General features: G+C 46.5%; 1 protein-coding gene across 2 annotated transcripts in view; it reads left to right on the top strand.

The window, feature by feature from the left end:
* The window catches only part of SCARB1 (scavenger receptor class B member 1), a 790,530-nt gene extending 768,717 nt beyond the window's left edge, over positions 1-21,813 (top strand). Inside the window, exons 12-13 of one of the 2 annotated variants that reach the window (XM_069620115.1) lie at positions 15,914-16,039; positions 17,754-21,813. In XM_069620115.1, the coding sequence (XP_069476216.1) occupies positions 15,914-16,039 (126 nt within the window). In that variant the 3' untranslated portion in view covers positions 17,754-21,813. The remainder of the gene's footprint in view (positions 1-15,913; positions 16,040-17,753) is intronic. The other variant, XM_069620116.1, reaches the window with a different exon arrangement.
* Positions 21,814-22,911: the final 1,098 nt, after the last annotated feature.

Raw genomic sequence — 22,911 nt, 5'->3', positions numbered from 1 at the left:
GTAGTCCCCTGTGGTGTCGGCTGCCTGCAGGGGCCGTGGAGGGTGTACAGGGAATACCTGGGAGCACACAGCCAAATCGCGTGTAGAATTTCCCGCGTACCCGTCATACACGTACCCAGCCCAATCGCGTGTGGAAATTCCCGTGCACGTACCCGGCCAAATCGCGTGTGGAACTTCCCGCGCACCCCTGAAATCCACGTACCCTGCCAAATCGCGTGTGTGACTTCCCGCGCACCCCTGAGATCCACGTACCCAGACAAATCGCGTGTGGAAATTCCCGCGCACGTACTCGGCCAAATCGCGTGTGGAACTTCCCGCGCACCCCTGAAACCCATGTACCCTGCCAAATCGCGTGTGAGACTTCCCGCGCACCCCGGAATACACGCACACGTTATTTTTCAGTCAGCGGGTGTCCGTGTTTGTGGGTACCCCTTTGCACGTCATTTGTCCTGGAGGGCCACAGTATAGGACATTCATCATGGCTGTATATAGGTGCTATTTGTTGGCCCACCTTTTGGCGCACATTTATTACAGGCGCAGAGATGCTACCGCCTGCTTTCTTGTGGCAGTCGTGTTTGTGCCTGTGCGCTGGTTTGACCGTGCGCTTTTTTGCCCTATTCGATTCCATGAATACGGGTTGTAGGCGAGCGTGTGGGCATTCCGCGCACTTGCACTCTGTACTTCCCCCGTGACGCCCACATTTTGGCAAGTTGTTCCCCATTCCGAGTGTTACGCCCCGTGTTCCGCCAACTTTTGTTGTGTGCGCTGTGCTATGTGCGATTTTCGCTGTGGCCTGTGCGATTTTCGCTGTGACCTGGCGCACGCCGTTAGATGGCCTGTGCGCCAACGTGCGCCGCGCACTTTTTTAGCGCACATCCGATGGTTTTCTCGCGCACGGCCTTCCATGAATTGATGTGCCCTGCTTTTCGTGCGATTTTCGCACTTGCTCTGCGATTTTCGCTATTCCACTGCGAATCGCACGTTTTTGGCCACTTGCGTCGCGCTAATTATTCCATGAATCGGCCTGTAAGTCTTGAAGAAATGATAGACTCCAAATCCAGTAACATAAATTGGATTATTACTTGTTCAGTTTCATCAAATGGGCCAAGAAGAGTGTCCAATGGGGGCTTGCTTTATTTTTCTGAAATACCTGTGCTTTTCGTTATAAGGAGGGGTGAATACTTGACGAAATGGACTACGGGTGGGGCAAGAGTGGCCTGTTTGGTTAATTCCATTTGTACTCCAATCATAACTATTCTGATTAGGTGCCTTCATTGAGGGTAAGTGGATTCAGGTTTCCTGCTAAGTTCCCCTTTTTTGCTTTGCAAAAGCTAATATTTTAGACGCCCCTTTGGAGTATGCAAGTACCATTTTGTTTTAAGCTGTGGTAGTCGATTGGAGCGTTCAGAGACGTGCAAACTACTGCATAAGCACAGAGTGCTCTGTAGGTTCAGCTCCCAATCCTAGCTGAGAGTACACCCAGGTCCTTGCGGAGAGTACACCCAGGTCCTTGCGGAGAGTACACCCAGGTCACTGGCTCCCAGTGGTCCAGTGTGTTCACTGAAACGGTGCACAGAGACTTGCCCAGACTTCTTCAGGATATCAAACATGGCTTCCAGCCATCCACGTCTGTTTTTGCCTTGGACTTGTCATGCAGACGATTCTTTCTCCCATGAGGGCAAGTGATTTTTGTGTGGGGCTAGTGGCAGGCAATTGGACATTTTTCCCCCTGGATATAGTGTGGTAAGGATTGAAAGATGCATCATATGATCAACCCCAAAGAAGAAAGATATGGTAGAATTGTTTTTTTGTTCCCAACTAGAATACAACTGTGAAATGGCTAGTGAAGCAGCGTCCCATAGCCTCCACGAGGAAGGCACATAGTTAGGATTGCGACAGGGCAATTAGGAAATGCCTTCTAAGGAAAGCCTCTTAGAGGCGTTAAAGAAAAGGCAGTGTCGCTAGAGGTGGCCACTGAAAATATAAGGCAGCGTCGCTAGAGGTGGCCACTGAAAATATAAGGCAGCTTCGCTAGAGGTGGCCACTGAAAATATAAGGCAGCGTCGCTAGAGGTGGCCACTGAAAATATAAGGCAGCTTCGCTAGAGGTGGCCACTGAAAATATAAGGCAGCGTCGCTAGAGGTGGCCACTGAAAATATAAGGCAGTGTCGCTAGAGGTGGCCACTGAAAATATAAGGCAGTGTCGCTAGAGGTGGCCACTGAAAATATAAGGCAGTGTTACTAGATGTGGCCACTGAAAATAAGAGGCGGTGCCACTAGAGGTGGCCACTGAAATATAAAGAAGCTCGAACAAAAGCATTGGAACTGGATTAAATATCATACAGTACCTATGAATTGGAGGGATGGAGACAATATGTTAGTGCCAACCTGTACAAATATCAGCCACCCCTTCCCAGGCTATTATAAACAACCTGGCAGGGAAGCAGAACAAAGCAAATTAATCCCGTCGCAGACAGCAGGCAGGGAACCCTCTATAGACGGACATTTGCTGTGGCACTGGTCTTCGAGCATCCATCATCCTGAAGAGGTACCGCTGGAATGAGGGATGTGGAAAGGAAGACTGTTCAGAGTAAAAACTCAAGGGCCATGGGCCCATATGGTCTGTCTAATGCAATGCTGAGGCAAAATCCTAAACTATGGGCACAGTGGCTTTACCTGGTTTACCTGAATACTCTTAAAGCAAACCTCATTCCTGAGTCTTGGCGTAAAAGCTTTACCATCCCCACTTTCAAGGGGGATAGGAATCCACCTGAGCATTATCAGACACCCGCCCTCCCGGACTCCTCTAGTAAGATTTCTGCTGCCTTAGTTTGATTTAGTGGGTCACGGAGACAAATAATCGATTCACTGAACTGGGTTCAGGACGGGAGTGGGATGGATCTGAATGGTTTAATATTAAACTATTGAGGCAACATTTTTATGGGTAAGGGCCACATTTTGTATGCTGCCTTTTTGGATCCACATGCGGCATTCAATGGGGTTGATCGCCGCGTAATACGTTGTGACGCATGAATATTCCAGGGGGATTGAAACAAATATGAATGCTTTTATGCACACCTCAATCCCAATTAGAACCAATAGGGGAGGTTCGTTTACAGACTAAATCACCCCTGAAGTGGGACAGAGGCAGGGTTGTGTATTGGCTCCTGTAACGGTTTTAGAACGCGGCACACTCCAGCCAGGGACTCTTTCCACTGACAATGAATGCGGCGTACAAGAAAAATGCTTTATTATTTTTATTTGAACCCTGGGTTCTTTATTGAGAAGGCAGACACCTTAACAAATACCCTGTGTGGCAATGTACCATGAACCAGGCCGGTGTGTAACAATGAAATATTTATACATTTTTAGAATTCAAAGACAATCAAGTAAATCAAAATTCAGACAGCAGCCACCAGTACTGTGGCTATAGACTGCAACAATCCTACAACACAATTAATTCAAATTACTACCATCTACATAAACCTTTAATAGAAAGCAGAAGCAAAATTACTCTTCAGAATGTCAAAATACATCTTAACTCACCCGGTTCCCATAATTAGGTTCCCTGAAACACATGATACTGATTGGGGGTGGGAGGGTCCTTTGTCTGCAAGAAGCCTCCAACACAATTAGATATTGGTTCCGTGACCATTGTCCCCTGACCATCCCTTCAAATAAATGAATGAAACAACCCTGGTTGTCCAAAAGCCATTCCACATCTGTCTTGATTTGAATAACGGACCGCTTGGGGAAATCCATTGCACTTACACAAAGCCCCTCCTTATCCCACTGAAGACCCTCCACGTGCAACACATTCCATAGAACCAATTGTTTGACCCATATTCGTTTTCAGAGGAGGGGCTCCCACACTTTGTAGACCTTGGCCAGTAGTGTTTGTCAACTGCATCTTTTTCAAGAGAGTCAGTCTGGATCTGCAGGACGCGAGAGGGATCCGGCCGGGTAGGGTCCTGCTGTCAACCAGCAGCGAGTGTTCAGCGGTGGTTTCACTTCCCTCTGATGACCCAAGAACCTGCAGGGAGACCATTTGGAGTCCAGATGCAGCAAAGACAGCACAGCAAACCGGCGGATACAGAAGCAAAGGCCTGTGATGGCAAGCCATTGGGGGATGTCAAATCCAAGATGAAGGATCACCTGCTTCAGGGTTCGGTTCACACCGCTGTGCCTCGAGAGCCCCAGAAAGACTTGAAGTAGCTGTGAAAGATATCCAAGGTCATGCAGGCAATCCCTGCGCTCACTTTCAGTGGTGCCTCAGCTGAGCCTGGTTCAGAGTCCAAGGCCCCGACAGTCGGGTCTGCACAACTATAAAGAGAGCCACCAGGCAATGCTGGCGCTGGGATGCGGAATGAAGAAGGTGGTCCAGAGAGGAGAGGACTAGGGCAGGAGAAGGGTGGACAAGCAGGGTGGAGAAGATGGAGGTCCAAGATTAAGAAGAAAGAGAAATGAGGAGGTGGAGCATTGGGAAGCGAGTGGAAAGACCTGGTGAGGGAGAAAGAAAGTAGACCAGTGAGCAGAGAGCATCAAGACTAGGGTAAAGTGGAAGGACCCTGCGAGAGGAGCAGCGAGCGGGGGAAAAGAGATTATGAGCATGTGCAGCACAAGGAGTCGAGTACTATCCCAGAGTCCATTTGCAAAGCTGACGGGACCCAGAGAGATCTTGCATAGGAGTGGCACTGTCCAAAGCAAGCCCAACCTTGCAAGCGCAACAGTGGCAAGGACCACCTACAAACACAGCACCTTGGCAGAGTCAGCATGAGCACCTACCAAGGCAAGAGCGAAGCAGAGGGCAAACTTAAGACCCCAGCATCTGACCCATGTGCCCGACAGGAAGCAGATCCCAGGGAAGTGAGGAATGGGCAGACAGCCTATGGCTCTAACCGAGCCTGAAATTAAGCCTCTCTACCCCCCCCCCCCCCTCCACTCAGTCCAGTCCGGGACCTGTGCCCGCATAGCTTGTAAACTAAACTAGTTTATACCCTATTGTGCAAGTCCTAAGCTGCCTGCTGGTCTTTCGGCTCTGACCACTGTTAGGGAGAATTCTCTTATAAGGCTAATTTCCCAAACCTAGTGAGTCCCCCAGCAGCTTTGCTGGATTTTTGGGGTTTGTTTTTTTCTCCTGCTAAGAGTGAGACTCTTTTACTCCCACTCTTGGACATGATTTGAGGTATGTCTTTGACTTGTTATGTGCTTATGGGCTATGGGGTTTCTTTTTACTCCATAGGGTATCATCTGTTTTTCTGTATGTGTGGTACACAGCACCCTCAGTGCAGTACCACAGGGGTGTCAGTGACCCCCAAACATAGACTCCATACCCTGGGACTGACTACTGTCTCCCAGGGCATGTAAAGTCACCATTGGCTTTACTAGTCAAAAATTGTGAACAGAACCAGTACAAACTATCATATTGTGGAAGTACTGGTAAGGGTTAGTTGGATTGCCCCTGGGTCTGTTTTCGAGGGGGCACTGTCCCGTCCCCCCTCGTTGAGTTTCTGGCTGGTGGCAGTGGTTACCACGCGAAGTATTCCACCGGAATATTCTCTATGGGATTTTCCCATTGATTTTAAACGCACCACTTCTTGGTGCAATGTTAAAGATACCACCGGTTTATTTATTTAATATTAAATCACCGGTTGGGTCTTTTTGCCAGAACTCGATTCTAAAATGGCGTTTGTGTCCGTCTCTGTAACTCTGACCAAGGTCGAGCCCTTTGTTCCACTATTTTGGCGGGCTTCTCCACAGAAGCCCTCCAAATGGTGCCACTCTGTCTGGGTTCAACAGGAAGGGTGAAGGGGGAATTGGCACCCGGGACTGCTTTGCCTTAGCAACCCAAGCCACACTCTACTCTGATGGCCCAGTGGTGAGCCACCTGGCTCAACACTTAGCATGTGTGATTGACAGCTAGGCTGATGAATGGGGGGTTTTCTGCATAAAAGCAGGGCCTTTGGGACTGGAACTTCAGAAGTCGCCACAGGACCTAAGAATCCAAAGAGGGAAGAAGCTGACCCACCTGCAACCGAAGTCACCACCGGTGAAGCCCTGTTGCAACGAACTCACCACTCTTCCAACGACGAGAAAATCTGCTGGAGAATCTTCTCCCTTTGAGCTGGTAGGACCAACCAGTTCGCCCTTTTTCGCTTCCAAAGATGTCACTTGGTCGAATCGCCCGTGCCAAGCACCCCGGCGGCCGGATAGCCAAGCTCACCACTTTTGACCACGAATAAAAAGACCGCACCTTTTAATCGGGAACTCCGCAGCTGGTTTCATCCCTGTGCAGTGCAACGACTCCACGTCCCCTCCTCGACGAGATCTTCTCTTCCCCCGGTCGTAACCATGAACTTCAACCACTGCCAGGAACAACTTCCCCCGCTGGAGCTTCCTTTCTCTTTAAGGTAATGTGTCCTGCCTGGCCTCCCTTTCTACAGATTGCTAAAGGTGACCCTTAAATCCTTGGCTTCTAAACTGGGTTGGCTCCAGGCCTTCTAACTATATCTTTTGAATCACCCCAACCTCTTTTGAATACTCTGCAAAGACTTTCAGTGCACTTTAAACCGTGTGATCCTGGGCACATTTCGCTTTGCTCCATTTAAAGTGGGCCTGGCCTATGAACTTTGGCTCTACGGTATAACCTGCCTTTCTCCCCTTGCTCTGAACTCTTAAAAGTGTTGAGAACTGTTTTATTCTTCTGCTCTGCCTTTTTCTCTCCCTTTAACTACATTATCAGAGTGCCATCTTGGTTAAGCGCTGACATCTGTTCTAACAAATAGTAGTGTTTTAACCCTGACTGGTCTGATAACTATTAAGGGAGGTGTGTATAATTTACCGGACCGTGTTTTAACTTGCTTTTGATTGAGAGTGCTAGTATATGCCAATAAGTGTGTTTTAAATAAATAATTATATACTTTTTATACAAGGCTCTGGCCAGTGTTTATTTGCTCTACTGTGTTTTGGCCCTATTGTGTATACTCTGCATACTGCCCTACTCTTCTTGAGAGAAGTCTGACTGCTCAGCCACAGCTACCAGGTAAATCTGGGTGGTGTAGACTGCTACCAATTGGGTTTACTGCTTACTCCTGTAGTCTTGTTCCCCAAGGGAACTGCACAGGATTCTGCCTAACAACCACCCCGTTACCATATCTATTATCAGTCCTTTTCTACCCCCTCCTCTTCGCCCAGAATCTGCAGTCTGTTGGCACTATACAAGGTACCTATATTTGAAGATCATCCTGTGCATGTGTGTCCAAAGGCGAGAAGAAAGGTGGGTGTCGATTGGAAGTGTCTGACTTCAAGTACAGGAATTCTTCGGACACTGAGGTGTGTTTGATTTGAACTCTTCCCCCCGTGGCTAGGAGAATGTCCTCAACCCCAGCCTTCTCTACTCATTGGTGGGGCATGAAGGTAGTGCTTTCTAGCGCTCTTTTTCCTCGTCCTGTTTTCTGCAGCATATTACCCATCTGGGTTGGTGGTCTCCAACTGCACCCCAGTGGACATCTTCTGACACTGAGGTAAAACTGGAGGCTTGCGTATAACCTGGATACGATATAGGCTCACTCGCACTAAAACTGAACCCATCATCATGTGTTTTAACAAAACATAGTAGTCTGTCAGAAATTGCCATCAAAGTACATTGGAAACTATGACATCAGTTGCTGGGATTTAGGTGGTCCATTTTGGGAGGGATATGACCATCCGCACAGGCAGTGTGTGCTCGCCTGGTTTTATTTTGGATGATTTTTTTGTAAATGGAATGATGGGAGTTCAACCTCCAAAAATGTGTGGGCTAATCCACACACATTTTTCTAATGCTCGCCGCACAACAAACACATAGGGCCTCATCACGAGTTTGGCTGTAGCCCTTAAATGCGGTGGTAACGGTATTACTGCCGCATTTAAGGGCTGGCCCTATCATGAGTTGGGCGCTAAATTGGCTGTTTTACCTCCAGCTTTTTTCTGGAGGTGAAAATCCCTGTTTTCGGCGGCATTACAGCCGGCTGTATTACGAAGAACAGAATTTTCAAGTCACCTTCTAGCGCACCTAAAGTTAACGCTAACTATAGGTTAAATGATGTTCCAAAAATCATGTTTGTTGTATCATGAGGCTTTTTTATTCCAAAAATGATCCTCTTAAAATTGTTCTTAAATAGTAGTGCCCTCTACACGTGTTTCACCAAATCTATTGGCTCATCAGGAGGGATTTATAACAGAAAATTCAAATTCATTGATTAGATATAAACATGCCTACTGATTAAAAATGTGCATTCATCTAGATAGCTTGGTCCATGTTTAGATTCCAAATTAGTTTGAAATTGGAGTGGTCTTGTGTGCTGTTTTACCCCAAGTTTCTAAGTCTTTCGATTGAGACTTGAGAGCTTCTGAAAATCGTCCTCTTTTAAGGAAACAAGGAAAAAGGACAATTTTGATGAATGCAAATTTTTAATCAGTAGGCATGTTTATATCTAATCAATGAATTTCAATTGAATTTTCTGTTATAAATCCCTCCTGATGAGCCAATAGATTTGGTGAAACGCGTGTAGAGGGCACTACTATTTAAGAACAATTTTTAGAGGATCATTTTTGGAATAAAAAAGGCTCATGATACAACAAACATGATTTTTTGAACATCATTTAACCTACACGTAGCGTTAACTTCAGGTGCGCTACAAGGTGACTTGAAAATTCTGTTCTTCATAAATTGTGACACACTCGGCAGTCTGAGTGTTACTAGTCACCACCAAGCAGCACCCAAATTACCTTTATCAAAATAAAAACACTGTCAACCAAAGACCAATTCGCTATCAATTGTATTTGAGACTGCAAATGTATAAACAACAGCCGGCTGTATTAGCCCGCAGTATTAGCACCGAACAATCCCCAATCGGGAATGGGGATTTACCGTTGAAGACCAACCCGTGATCCGGTGGTAATACCACCGGACCAGTCGGTGCTAGGGCTATTACAGTCGGCGATATTACAGCCAGGAATACAGCCCAACTCGTGATGAGGCCCATAGTCCAGTGTACTCTGGGGATGCCACCTACAGGCGCAGTCCTCCCTGTCACATTTATTTGCCAGGTGACAGCAAGGGTGCACGAAAACATCCAGAGAAGGGCAACACCTTGCTCTTGATTTGAATTATTTATAAACACGCACAAGGACAAACCGAATTTTATAGAGGCGCAGATGGTATCGAGAGATCAGCACAAGATGCATAAAAATTGGAACAGAGGACAAAATTGATAGGAAAGACCAAACAGAGGTGAGGCATCTAGAGGTCAACATGATTTAATAAGTTAGATTTTCAGAGCTCTACGAAACTTAAAGACCAATTCCAAGGACTAGATTTCTCGGGGGATGCTATTCCAGAGGAGAGGGCCATAGACAGCAAATATCCTGTCACCTCTAGTCACGCATCAAGAACGGGGAATATTCAACAAGCATTGAAGCCCTGGATGCACTAGCCTGAACAGTTGTCGACTAAGCGTATTTACCAAGTAGGCTGGGGTAAGGCTCTTATACATGATAGGTTATTTATAACGCGCTTAATACCCAGAGGTTTCTAAGCGCGGACCCAGGGATGGAACCCGTGTTGCTCTGTGTCCTCTTGGTTCCAAGGCGAGCACGTTGCCGCTGAGCTATCCTCCCAATGCCCATCAGGCCATCCAAATTTAATCTGGTCTTTAACTGCCAACCAGTGATAGAACCGCGTGCACCAGAGACATGATCATATTTTTTCAGGCCACAAGTTAGTCTAACTGCTGTGTTCTGGGCCCTTTGCAATCTCTGGAGTTGGTTGGCAGGAATTCCAGCAAGAAGACTATTACAATAGTCCAGATGTGAGTTTACCAGTGACCCTACGGAACATATGGCAAGACTTGTCAGAGCATACGCAAGGAGTAAAAATAAACTGCCATGTCCAGCCTAATTAAATATCAAAGGCTCCATGGATCCGCCCGGTGCTATTGTCTAATTTCTGTGTGGGGCGGCGTAAACTGATGAGTTAATTGAAGCAGGCCTGTAAATAGGCCTGCTCACAGAACTTAACAATGGGCAGGAAAACGAACACCTTTTTGATATGCAATGTGTCACCTTGAAGCTAGCTCTCACCTCTCTATATGAAGGACAGTGAATGGCATGTCTGGGTCCACTATTTACTGTAGGAAACCCAGGCAGAGCAGACCTCTTTCAGAGGGATGAAGTATGCGATTTGAGGGAGACAGAAGTCTGTTCTCACCACAAACTTTAATGGAGACCGGCACTTTGATCTACAAGAGACAGAAAGATGGGTGGGACTTGGGAGTACATGGTGTCACCCCTTACCTTTCCTGTTGCAAAGCACTCTGGTCCTGACCTTACACATAACAGATGATTGTTGGTGGGGACCCCGGATTGATTCCTTAAGGTAGGCTAGCCTGCACCAATCACTGGGGCCCATTTGGCTTTAAAAGAGGGCTGATCCTCTCACTTGGGAGATCTGAAGGCTTCACCAGAAGCAGGAAAGAAGAACTCAGCATTGGACCTTGGCTGAAGGTACAGTGTACCTTACAGGTTTCGCCAGTGAAGGAAGGCCAGGATTTCCAAGAGGGAAACAATCCCCCTCCCCTAAACATCTCCCAGGCAACAGAGGTAGATACCGGACTCTGAGGACCCATCCAGCGGCTCCAGAACCGGTACCCAGCCAGCACACAGCATGCCCTGCTAGGTTCTGCCGGCAAGCTTCCTAGGTGGGAAGTGCCAGAGAGTCTCTGAACAAAGGACAAGGCCATTGCCTGCACACTCTCCTCAGCTTTGGTCCGTCCATCTTGAAAGGACACCACAAGCCCTGCAAAGAAGCTAGGAGTGCCACACAAACATCAACCAGCGCCCATCTTTTAAGGACATTATTGAGGCAGTCGAGACCTCGAACCGCAACCGACTGCACCACAGATTGTTGTCACGCTGCAGTCACTCAAGCTGTCCGAGATGCCTCGAGCAGTATTCCAGATCCGCCAACCAGCACAGAGACAACAATTCTTGACCCTGAGCCACTGTGTAGGCCAGCCTGCAGTTGTCCGTCCAACCTCGCTTGCCGAACTGCCTGCCGTCTGATACCCGCAGCTGTCTCCCGTCGAACTATGTCGCAGGCAATGCAAAGCGTCCTGGAACTGACTCAACTCTGTCGAGCATCTAGAACATCTCAAGCACCAGGTACATTGTGATTCTGTCCCCCTGGTCCTTTTCCGAAGGCCCTAGTGACATTTACGACTCCTTGCTCCCTTTGTGCTGAAACCAAGTATCCTTGAACAGTTAAGACTGATTGCTTTACCAACTACCCTCCGGTCAGTATCCATAGCGCATCCCTTTCCTTTGTGAAACTGTCAGTTTTCTCTGTTCCTTTACATTGTGGGTTGTATTTTGTAGTGTGCTATAGAACTGTCTGTTGTAATAATAAAGTAGATATTTTTAAACAACCTTGACTGGACAGTCCCTTTTTATAATTGGGTAATAACTGGATTTTCGCTGTGTTGCAACTAACCAAAGATCCATTACTTGCAGAGATAAGCCTGCCATTCCGTCCACGTTACCAACATTGGAAAGAAGGTCTTCTAATTTACTTTTGTTTGCAATCTGTTCGGATTACTTCTGGTGTACTAGTGGGGTGAGATGGTTTGGAAACCGATATTCATCACTGATGCGCCAGAAGTTGATTCGTCACACATATATTGAGCTTGTACTTTTGTTATTAAAGCACGTTTACGCATGTGTGCATCCTGTCTGCTAAACTGATGCAAATCTGTTTTCCTGTCATTGCATGCACCACTGTTCCTCCTCTGTGTGCCAGGGCTGAGTGCATTCCACGTCCTATCCACCTCTGTGGAACTCAAACCCAAGGGCAGCGCATGGTGTAGGGTGCGGTCATGGCCCCCCTGCGATTGAACTATCCAGAAATATTTCCAGCTAGCCCAACCGATGGTTGTCCGTCATTGTTTCTTTCCTGTATAGCGCTCACACTGCTCCTCGGCTGTTTCACAGAGCTTTCCGCATGCATCATGGTCTGCATTTGAAGGGTTTGTGTACCTCACCTCTTAAAATCTTGGTGTAGCCAAAGGCACAGAAATCTTCCTTGAACCCTCAAGGTTACCTGGCTACCGTTTCAGGGGGCTCTCTGGCCCTGAAGCGCCCACCGAAGGGTTTTATGTTCATTTGTTTATTACAGTTTCATACCTGTTTGCTTTTGCTGAAGTAACTAAGTGCTTTCACATGTTTTTAGTTGCAGAATGATTTTACTAATATGTTGTTTTGACTGCATTTTATTGAAGACGGTTCAGATAAGATGCATAGCTTAGATAGAGCCAAGGGTCTAGCTTTACCATGACAAAATGTAAAATGTTCGGTCGGGTGTGATTCACAAAGTGATTAACCATAATTAAACCTCCTTAAATAAATAAATAAATAAATAAATAAATAAAATTAGCATACGTTGCACCAAACAATCAAACAAGTCTGGAAATACCTACAAAATAACAATTCTGAATAACTTAACCTACAGATCGATGAGAAATTGTCCTACTGAACCAGCCTTAAAAATGCTCAATTCTCAGCCAACTGCTTTCTGGACCATGGCTCTAGCATATATGCCAACATTCCGATGCACCTGGGAGGGAGATTTCATAAAAGAAATCGGGAGACAACAATTTTCCCATAGGAACGCACTGGGAAAATAATTATTTTAGGCGGAAGAAGTTCAAAAATAGCAATGTTTTTCACTGTAAAATCAGGAGTCTCCCGCCTAAATCGGGAGGGTTGGCATGTATGCTCTAGAGCTCCCCAGAAGGAGTTACATTGTATGGTTATGGAGGCAGCAGGCGCCCTGAGCCTCCATGAGCGGGAATGCTCGGGCGCCAGGATCTCGCGATCTCCTGCACGCAGCCATTGCAATTGCCAAGATGGAGGTGTGCATTAAAAACCCATAACTGGATGGATTCCTGTTCTCGATCACAGTCAAATATCTGCCTGGGAATCTATGGAAATGAGAAGGGGCGTATCCCACGCGCCAAACAATGACGAATGCTACCTTAACTGCTTAGTCAATGAGTACACGTTTCTGGAGTCCTGGATTTGGCGAGACACGCGGAACGCTGGCATCGGGAGGGTGGCCCTGACAAGGAATCCTATACTTTTGATTCATTTTGAACGCTATTGAATTCAAATGCGTTTACAGAGGGGATAATTTACAAACAACATAACACTCACGTATTGAGAGACTTGAGCTTAAACCTATTTGCAAGGCTGACACTAAGCCTAGATTTGTTTAATAGACAGTTGCTGCCGGCACATGTCCCAGGATCTCTCAGCCAAGAACTGCCTGGTATCATCCAGATTCTCTCAGCTTGGAACTGACTGCCTGCGTCCAGGTTCTCTCAGCTGAGAACTGCCAGTCATCATGCAGGTTCTCTCATCCCAGAACTGACTGTCCTTTTCCAGGATCTGTCAGCCGAGAACTGCCTGGTATCATCCAGATTCTCTCAGCTTGGAACTGACTGCCTGCGTCCAGGATCTCTCAGCTGAGAACTGCTGATCATCATGCAGGTTCTCTCAGCCCGGAACTGACTGCCCTTGTCCAGGATCTGTCAGCCGAGAACTGCCTGGTATCATCCAGATTCTCTCAGCTTGGAACTGACTGCCTGCGTCCAGGTTCTCTCAGCTGAGAACTGCCAGTCATCATGCAGGTTCTCTCATCCCAGAACTGACTGTCCTTTTCCAGGATCTGTCAGCCGAGAACTGCCTGGTATCATCCAGATTCTCTCAGCTTGGAACTGACTGCCTGCGTCCAGGATCTCTCAGCTGAGAACTGCTGATCATCATGCAGGTTCTCTCAGCCCGGAACTGACTGCCCTTGTCCAGGATCTGTCAGCCGAGAACTGCCTGGTATCATCCAGATTCTCTCAGCCAGGAATTTAGCGACTGCCTCCAGGATCTCTCAGCTGAGAACTGCCTGGTATCATCCAGATCCAGATTCTCTAAGCCCGGAACTGACTGCCCGTGTCCAGGATCTCTCAGCCGAGAACTGCCTGGTATCATCCAGATTCTCTCAGCCCATAACTGCCTGGCCATGTCCAGGATCTCCGTTGACTATATCTGCACTACCATGCTCGTGCAGATTTTCCCCCAGCGATTGCAGTCTCGTGGGCTTGGCTAGAATGTCCATATGCACAGCATCTCTGGCTTTTTTCGTGTGGATTTGGTAACACAGAGCAGCTCTCCTCAGCTGCTTGTCCTCTCAACATTGGCACCACCTTAAATAGCACAGGCTGCCCTGTACCCCGCTGAGGGTCATCCTAAGGTCCTGCAGGCTGCGCCCACTTGCCTTGGCAGTGGCTCATGGCGCTGCCCAGAAACGAGGACAGATGTTGTATCCATGTTCTGTTCCTTATGACTTGGAGTTATAGAAACGGCCATTGGAAGGGTGTGTTGTCCGATTTGCAAATAATTCTGTTTTCTTTTGACTGGACATGCTATCTTCCTGTCTGCAATGCTTCCTGACAGGCCTTTCCTTGTTTGAAGACATTGAGTGACCTTTCTGCCTTTTTCGTCTGCATTTGGTTTTGTTGTGAAAGCTTCTCTTACTTAACTGTGAATTTTCAATTCCTATCAGTTTTCTCGACCCTCATTTTGCTTCTGAGCAGCCGCTGCTGGCTGTCGCTCTGGATGTGCCATGTTTTCTCTCGGTGCACAAGGTCAAAGTTCAGTCCATTTGTGCACGTGCTCCTTAACTGCTGTAATGGTGCCTAGTCCCCATCGGCTGCCACTGCCTCCCTCACCTTGGTCTGAAACCATTGCCCCGGTCCGGCGCGCTAGGCCACAGCCCTACCTTCTAGAAAGGCTTGCAAATTAGGAATTGGGGAGGAGGAACATATTTTCATCTCAAATTTGCGAAGTTCCCCAAACATCATCTGTCACTTAAAGGTTTCATCAAAGGTTTGAACTCGCCTTCTTGCATAAGGTGATTGTGTTGAATGCTTGTATTGCAGTTGGGCTAGGCTATTGTAATTCTGTCTACTGTCCCTTTCCAGAGAATTCAATATGGAGGCGCCCAAGAATTCACACCTACGCCGGAAGACTAGTTCTAAAAAGCCAGCAGCACTGTTGTAAAGTACCCCGCAGGGGGTGCCCCTATATATGTATGTCAACTACAGCAATATCTGTGCATAATGGGAAAGGGGACCTGCAGGTCCCAGTGCCGGGCAGTCCAGCCATTGGGGGCTTTTACCCAGCTGCACATCAATCATGGCTAGCAAGTAGCTGCTGAATGCCAGACCAGGCGCGCATCCAGCAACCATGATCTACTTATCCATGTAGTAGGCCCTGCAAGATGCTTCTGGCGCGCCAGGCATGGCAGACACAACAATCTTAGCCTGTTCTAGAAACGGTCTCCTCTCCCAGGAGTATCTGTACCTTTTGGAAGTGGAGTGTGCCCCCCCTCTCCTTTAGGCCGCACATGGGCTGTGGGGAGGTTGGAGGGCGATAACAGTGGATGGGATACGTCTGGGCAGGCCACAGACTACAACTCCATGGTCCAGGCTTCTTGCTGCTTCCAGAAATGCCACATTTCAGAGCAGTACAGGCAAAGGAAGCATTTTGATTTATTCAATTGGTTGCTTAGCTATGGGCATTCAAGCAATTTTGAGGCTGGCTTCAAGTATGTTACTTTCCACCTTGATTAGATAAAGTACTCAGACTGTGCTGTCAATTCCAATGTTCACTCTGAAGTACTAAATAATTGCCTAACCCGCGAACACAACACTATTATATGCAATGAAAAGTGTGAATTTAGAAAAGTTAGTGTCTGGTTAACATTTCGACAATTTTGAAAACTGACTTACAAAGAAACATTTTAATTGGCCTGATTATCTTCTAGGACAAAAGCTTTTTATTTTGGAATAGTTCTAAAAAGAGCCCAGAAAGTAAGGAGATCACGCTGGCCCATTCAGAGAAATTGATGGCTGATGCCAATGGGACAGTGATGCACGAAGCCAGACTGTAGGTAGGTATGAGGTAAAAAGAAAGTGCATTTATACAAACTCTATATCTATTACAGCATATTCTATCTGAGAACCTCTTCTTGCACTAACTAATTCCACAACAAAAAGGGTGCCCTAAAGCTGGCTTCTATCTGCTAACACTGGCGCTTTCGTGCTTCTACATTTAGAAAATTCAGAATCTGTCATATGTATTTAATTGTAAGGTTTGTCAAGCTACCATTAGAATATTTAAGGCAACATCACATTCTTTTTAAACTGACATAAAAGGTACTTGTTTAATTGGTTCTCTTTGAAAGCACTGATGTTTGCTGTTAAAATCACTGTTTCATGTTAACTGGGTCCAATGAAAGCGTTTCTGAAATGACATCAGCGGGTGCGAAACTGATTCCTTGTTCTGTTCCCCTGTGGATTTGCTCTATGATGTGAAGACGCGTCTTAGCAATGCTCTTTCCTTCTCTGCAGCCTTTCCTTCTGCTCTTGGGTTACTTTACTCTTTATACCTGGGCACCTTGCTTGCGCAGTACAGATACTAACTTGTCCTCATTGCTTGAACAATGTAATAGGTGATATTGTCAAACGTCATCCACTCGCACAATCTTGCCATTTTGCAGGAGGGGAAACTGGACACATTTTAGGTGCTTCATGAAGCGTTGCAGTTACCAGTAATCCAGTTTCAGGGCACGTGCTAACCAATGTTACTTATTTCTATCATTGTTAACCAGAATGTGGTACTTCATTTAACAACCTGGGGGTGGAGCATTTGGGGCGGGGGGGTTGAGTCACCGCAACTAGAGTATCATACCCAATCCCGCAGATGTTTTGTTTTTTGCCCAAGCTTCAGAAATTGGATTCATAATTAAATGTGAAAGTTGATAATGTTGGTAAGAAGTTTGGAAATATAAGGGTGTTGATGTCTTTCAGTGATGTGTTTAAGCTGCACGCTATTTTTCAATGTTTTTGATTAATTCTCTAATCTTGCACAGATGTGTATTTGCTAAAGTGTCTTAAGTAGAAACATAAAATGAAATGTATACGATCTCTGGTGAGCGTAGTCTACTTTTTCCCTTTTTTAATTTGATCGTACATATGTAGTGTTCTGAAGAATCTATGAACCAATCTTTTAGGCTCCCATACACCATTGGACTTTGTGATCGTCTGATAAGGCGATAAATATGGTATCTGTTGTCTGCAAAATGAATGCTAGATAATGGTGAACAAAGCATCCTGTCAAGGGAGTACATTCGATCAGGAGTAAGCAGCCTCCTTCTTAGTGTATGTAAGAGTTTTGTATAGAGTGGGAGTGCAAGGCCAAACTGGAGACTGTAGGGCTGTCACCCACACATATCCTATGTAAAGTCGTCCTGCGGATGAGCAGCGAGGAAAGAGTCATTTTTCCTTTGATGTTTAGGCTTAGAGTTTGGTGCCATGGAAAGTGAGAATTGTTTTTATTTGCGTGTGATTTATTTTCTGCTGATGGTCAAATGGAAGGATATTTGCAAATGATCCAAAGCCTTTAGCCTTGTAGTGAATGTCTTAATTCCTGGTTTTGTAAACATTTCTTTTTTTTTAACAGAACCGCCTCATGCCAAAAAGTTAGGGTCTTCGTTGCAACTGAAAATTCCCCAAACGGGTGTTCATGGCTGCATGTTGGATGTTATGCGCTAAACATGGGCTCTTTTTTTAACAGTTGTCATTCTTTGTTTCTTTGATTGGCAGAGAGAAAGCCCCGATACCCAAGAGGAAGCCACGTCAAATGGACTGCCTGGAAATTCTGAAACGTCGCTTCTCCATCCCGGCTCCACCAGTCCAGACGACAGGACGCTCAACACATCCTAGCTGCCAAGCTTCCTTCTGTAAATCCTGCTTGCCAGGATAAACATTTCTCCTTCCGCAAGGAGGATTCCAGTACTAAACTTTAATCCGGAGTCTGCCCTTACGGATGCACATACGCGGATATGAGAAAACATAAAGGTCGCTGTCTATTTGTGGCCTCAAATGTAAACACTGAAAAAACCCAAAGGCTACGCTATGAAGAAAAGTGCAAGAAAATTGGGAATCATAAACTAAATTACAAATGAAGGGGAATCATTGGTGCAATATAGATGCAGAATTGACTTGGAAATGTTTTGAAAACATTTTTGATCCCCCGTCAGATTTCGTAATTTGTAGAATTGGTTGTTTGTGTGTGCGCGGAGCAGTGTGTTCTGGTCGATAAATCGTGAACACAGGAGTTTCCAGGAAAGTGCTAAATTAAAATGTTCATACATTCCCAATACTGCAATCATCTCCAGTATGCCTATGGCCCTTAAGGTAAGGATACCAGACGGAGGCCTGGCAGGGACATTTTCACTGTGAGGTATTGATGTACCATAGTCAGTATAATTGTGCAAATTAGTCTGCGGTTACCGGCAAGATCGATTTTACGGGTTAAAGATTTTGTTTACACTGTGCAATGTGTAGCTTCTTTACATTGAGTTTTTGGGGGCAACTTGGCCAGGACACGGATGGAAATGGAAACGGATTCTCTGGAGCAGGGGAGGATATGATTCCCGTCTGTTAAATTGTAGCTTAAAAGCAAATTGTCAGCTCTTGTTTCTTGTTTTGCGGGTGATATGGTAGATAGACTGGCCCACTTCTTACTCTAGGGTGTTTTTTTTGTTTTCTTGGCTTCCATTGGAGCTTTTCCTGTAGACCTATTTATTCACAAACTAACATTTCTGAGTCTATATATTTGCTGGGAATGAAAGCTGCTATTGTGAGACAATCCGCTATTTTCCAGTAAAGGGTCAGCATGTTACTGCACCAAATGGGAATGGCCTCTAATCTAACAGCAAGTGACCTCATCAGAGCTTTACGCTGCATATCGAAGCTTTTCAATCTTTTTAAAGATCATTCGAAAGAACTGCTGCTAAAAGAGCAATAACAAACACAGCACATTGGTGACTTGTCAATCATTGCTGCTGCACAGTAGTGTGGGGCGTGTGCCACATTGTATGGAGCATGTGAAGAGGCGTTGCTAGGGGGGCGCTGAGGGGGCTATAGCTCCGGGTCTTTTGGTTGTAGCCCAGATAGAAGCTCAGGGGCTACAACCAAAAGGCTATAGCTAGCCTCAAATCCCGCCAGTCCCGACATAAGCGTAGCCCCGGATCTTTTCCAGATCTAGCAACACCCCTGATCATGTGTGCCGTGTTGTATTCCTTACTTGCCAACTAGGCATGTCTGTCTCAGATTTGTGTGAGAGACGAGTTCCTCTGTGTGTATGCGTTCCCAAGTCAGTGAGTTGTTTAACAGTGCCTGTATGTGTGACTAGCATTCACATGGTGTGTATGTGCTGTGTACCAATAACTGTGCCACCAGCATTCACCTGTGATTTTGTGGTGTTAGTCTTGCCAAGTTTGTTCTTGTGAGTATTAACTGTCTGACATTCATTCACTAGTGTGACTTTAGCATTCAAAGGTGTCTCCTTTATTTAGTCAACACTAATCAGTGTGGTGTGTGGGCAAGTAGCATTCACAAATACTATTGTGAACCCGCTCAGCATTCACCAGGACTCGTAGAGACCTGCCTAACAACAACTATGCCGGGTTTTTCCCAGTGTTTGGATGTAATACGCCTTCAGTGGTGTGTGAGCAGCAGGCACAGTGTCTGTCTGTTATCATTCACCTCTTGTTCCATTATATCTGACGGAGTCACCCGTGTCCTTGCGCTCCATATTCCCTGGTGTCTGCCTTATGATCAAGCATCTCTGGCGTCTGTTTGGTCACCATTCTCTGGTGCCTGTCAGTGTGATGACGTTCATTGGTGTCTGTGCTCAGCATTCCCCGGTATGTGCCTTTCTGTTCAGCATTCATGAGCATCTGTGTGTTGGTCATTCACTGATGCCTGTGTTCCACATTCTCCAGTGCCTGTCTTTCATAGTTGTAGTCACTGGTGTGTCTGTGTTATGCACATTCACTGCTGTTTTTCTGTGTGATCAGCAGTCGCTGGTGTCTGTCTAGGTTATCAGCATTCACTGGCATGTAGGAGATCAGCAGACGCTGGTGTCTGTCTGGGTGATCAGCATTCACTATTGCCTACTCTGGGTGATCAACATTCACTATTGCCTACTCTGGGTGATCAGCAATCGCTGGTGTTTGTCTGGGTGATCAGCATTCACTATTGCCTACTCTGGGTGATCAGCAGTCGCTGGTGTTTGCCTGGGTGATCAGCATTCACTATTGCCTACTCTGGGTGATCAGCAGTCGCTGGTGTTTGTCTGGGTGATCAGCAGAGGCTGGTGTCTGTCTGGGTGATCAGCATTCACTATTGCCTACTCTGGGTGATCAGCATTCACTATTGCCTACTCTGGGTGATCAGCAATCGCTGGTGTTTGTCTGGGTGATCAGCATTCACTATTGCCTACTCTGGGTGATCAGCAGTCGCTGGTGTCTGTCTGGGTGATCAGCAGTCGCTGGTGTCTGTCTGGGTGGTCAGCATTCACTATTGCCTACTCTGGGTGATCAGCAGTCGCTGGTGTTTGTCTGGGTGATCAGCAGTCGCTGGTGTCTGTCTGGGTGATCAGCATTCACTATTGCCTACTCTGGGTGATCAGCAGTCGCTGGTGTCTGTCTGGGTGGACAGCATTCCCCGGTGTCTGGCTTTCTGATCATCATTTACCGCTGTCTGCCTCGGAGATGAGTACCCGAGCCACAGAGGGGCCAAGGCCTGTAGCTTCAATCGGCTACGGACTGGCAGATCTGCATTGAAACCGCTAAAACCAAAACGGGCGTCTGTATATTAGATCTAGGAGAGTTGAGATCTTTTTGGTCTGTGCAAAATATTTGGTTTGCAGTAGCTTGCACTAGACAGCAGTGTTTGCAAGTTTTCACTTTGCTTCAGATAATATTTGTGCAGGTATTTTTGCAGGGGTTGGGGGGGGGGGTGGAGTTAGAATTTGAGAAATGCAACTACAGGTGCCAGAAAGATGCCCGAGTGAAACTTCCCTTCTGGAAGATGAGGGCAATTACCGTACCCAGCAAATAGCCTGCACTGGTCAGAAATATGACTGCAGTCGGGGCACAGGTGGCCTGAAGCAGTCTTCTCTGCGCTGAAGCAGGCTGATGTACCCCAGAAAGGCCTGTGCTTTTTTTTCCTGCTCTCTTGAAGGCTTTGAATAGTGTAGGCTGCATATCTAGCAATTCACCTAGATTTTAAGTGCACGTTGGAGTCGGTATCGGCACATTTTAAGCAGTAGCAGTTGTGTAGTCTAATCCTAGCTGAGAGGCTGAAAGTCTCTGTCTGTGTGCCTTGCACCAGGTCGCCATCTCCACCTGGCCGAGCCCTGAGCGATTCGCATCCAATCGATGTCCATTTACTGGTGACCAGTTTTCATGCAGCAAAGCTGAGGCATTCAATGCGCCACACAAGCATGGGCTCTGAAGTGGACCCCAGACTCCTGGGCCCAGGTTCTGTAGCCCACCCTCCTTTTCAGCAGTGTTCATGTTCTTTCCTACATGCTGTGACTTGTGAAGTAATGACTAAAGGTAACGCAGCGCTTTGTCGTTGCACATTAACTGCACTTTTTTACAGATTTGTAATTGACCTGCAGTATATGAAAAGAATGCAGACGCTGCTAGCAATAAACTTGCATTTCGTATACATTTAAGAACTGTTTAAGAAGCAGATTTACATTAAAACTGTCTACTGTATTTTGAAACTAACACAGAAATTGATTCTGTTAATGAGTGTTTCATAACTGGCTCCTTATTTAATAAAAAAAAAATCAGTGTTTAAAAAAGTGTTTTTACATTTTGTTGCTAAAGTTTATTATTAGACTAACTCTTCTAATTTGATACAGGTAGTTTTGTGCGAAGATGAATAATTGTGCAGTAAATTGCTTGGACGATGTGTGCGGCCGCAGAAGCCTCACCGGCTCTCGAGCTGGAAGCTTGATGGAAACTGCGCATGTGCGGATGTAAACCTGTCTTCGGTATACTACGCACTGTGCAAAAAGGACGGCCCCAGATCGTTTATCGGGGCAGCAAGAAGAAAGGGGACGACTGCCGGGTTTGAGAATTTGTGCTGTAGTTGCGCTTTTCACCTGCAGTCCTGCCAAAATGCAGGGCAGAGGGTCCTTTCTTCATCGCATCAAACCAACCCTGCTTTGCCTGCACGGTCACCGTATATTGTACCTCTGTGCACATACAAACTCAGTTTAAAATGCAGGCGTGGGGATGCAGCCTCGTGAGACTGCAGTGTGCATGCACATATCGTGGCATGCAGGAACCCGATACGAGAGAGTGAAACAGACGCGCCTTGCCCCTCCTCCTAGCTTAAGGCTTAAGATTACACATATATATATATATATATATAAGACTTCACAGACTTTTGTTAAGGGGTATGTGTTGTGGCCTTAAAGGACTACAGGACACTGTAAGGGGTTCCAACTGTCTTTATTGTAAGACAAACGGGTGGACCTTAAACTGCCTTAACTCGGGACAAACATTTACTCACAGTTCGGTTCAGTTCAGCTTCATGGCTTCCCAGTTAACTCACTGTGGGAAGGGTGTGCACAATGATGGCACGCTGCAAGCTTCTAGGGCCCCCATGTAGCCTCCTGTGGCTGTGGACTTATGCCCTAGAAGCTGTGACTGGAGGCTGCCCAAAACCTCCTGTTGATGCCTCCTTATCAGGAGCAGCACTGTGGCATGACCCGTTTGGTCTGCCGCTGCATCAACACTGGTGGGAAAGCTTTCCTGCGGAGCGTGGGCTCGCGAGATCACGTATGCCGAGATCTCGCGAGAACACGCTCCCGCGATCACTTGATGATCCCACACACCACCTTTGCTGGGTAAAGGATGGATGGTCATTCCATGACAAAGTCCGCAAACTTGCT

Source organism: Ambystoma mexicanum, chromosome 10 (assembly GCF_040938575.1).
Source record: "Ambystoma mexicanum isolate Mex_15411 chromosome 10, UKY_AmexF1_1, whole genome shotgun sequence".
NCBI classification, from domain to species: domain Eukaryota; kingdom Metazoa; phylum Chordata; class Amphibia; order Caudata; family Ambystomatidae; genus Ambystoma; species Ambystoma mexicanum.
The sequence above is the reverse complement of the archived record's forward strand: the minus strand, read 5'-3'. Positions and strand labels throughout refer to the sequence as shown.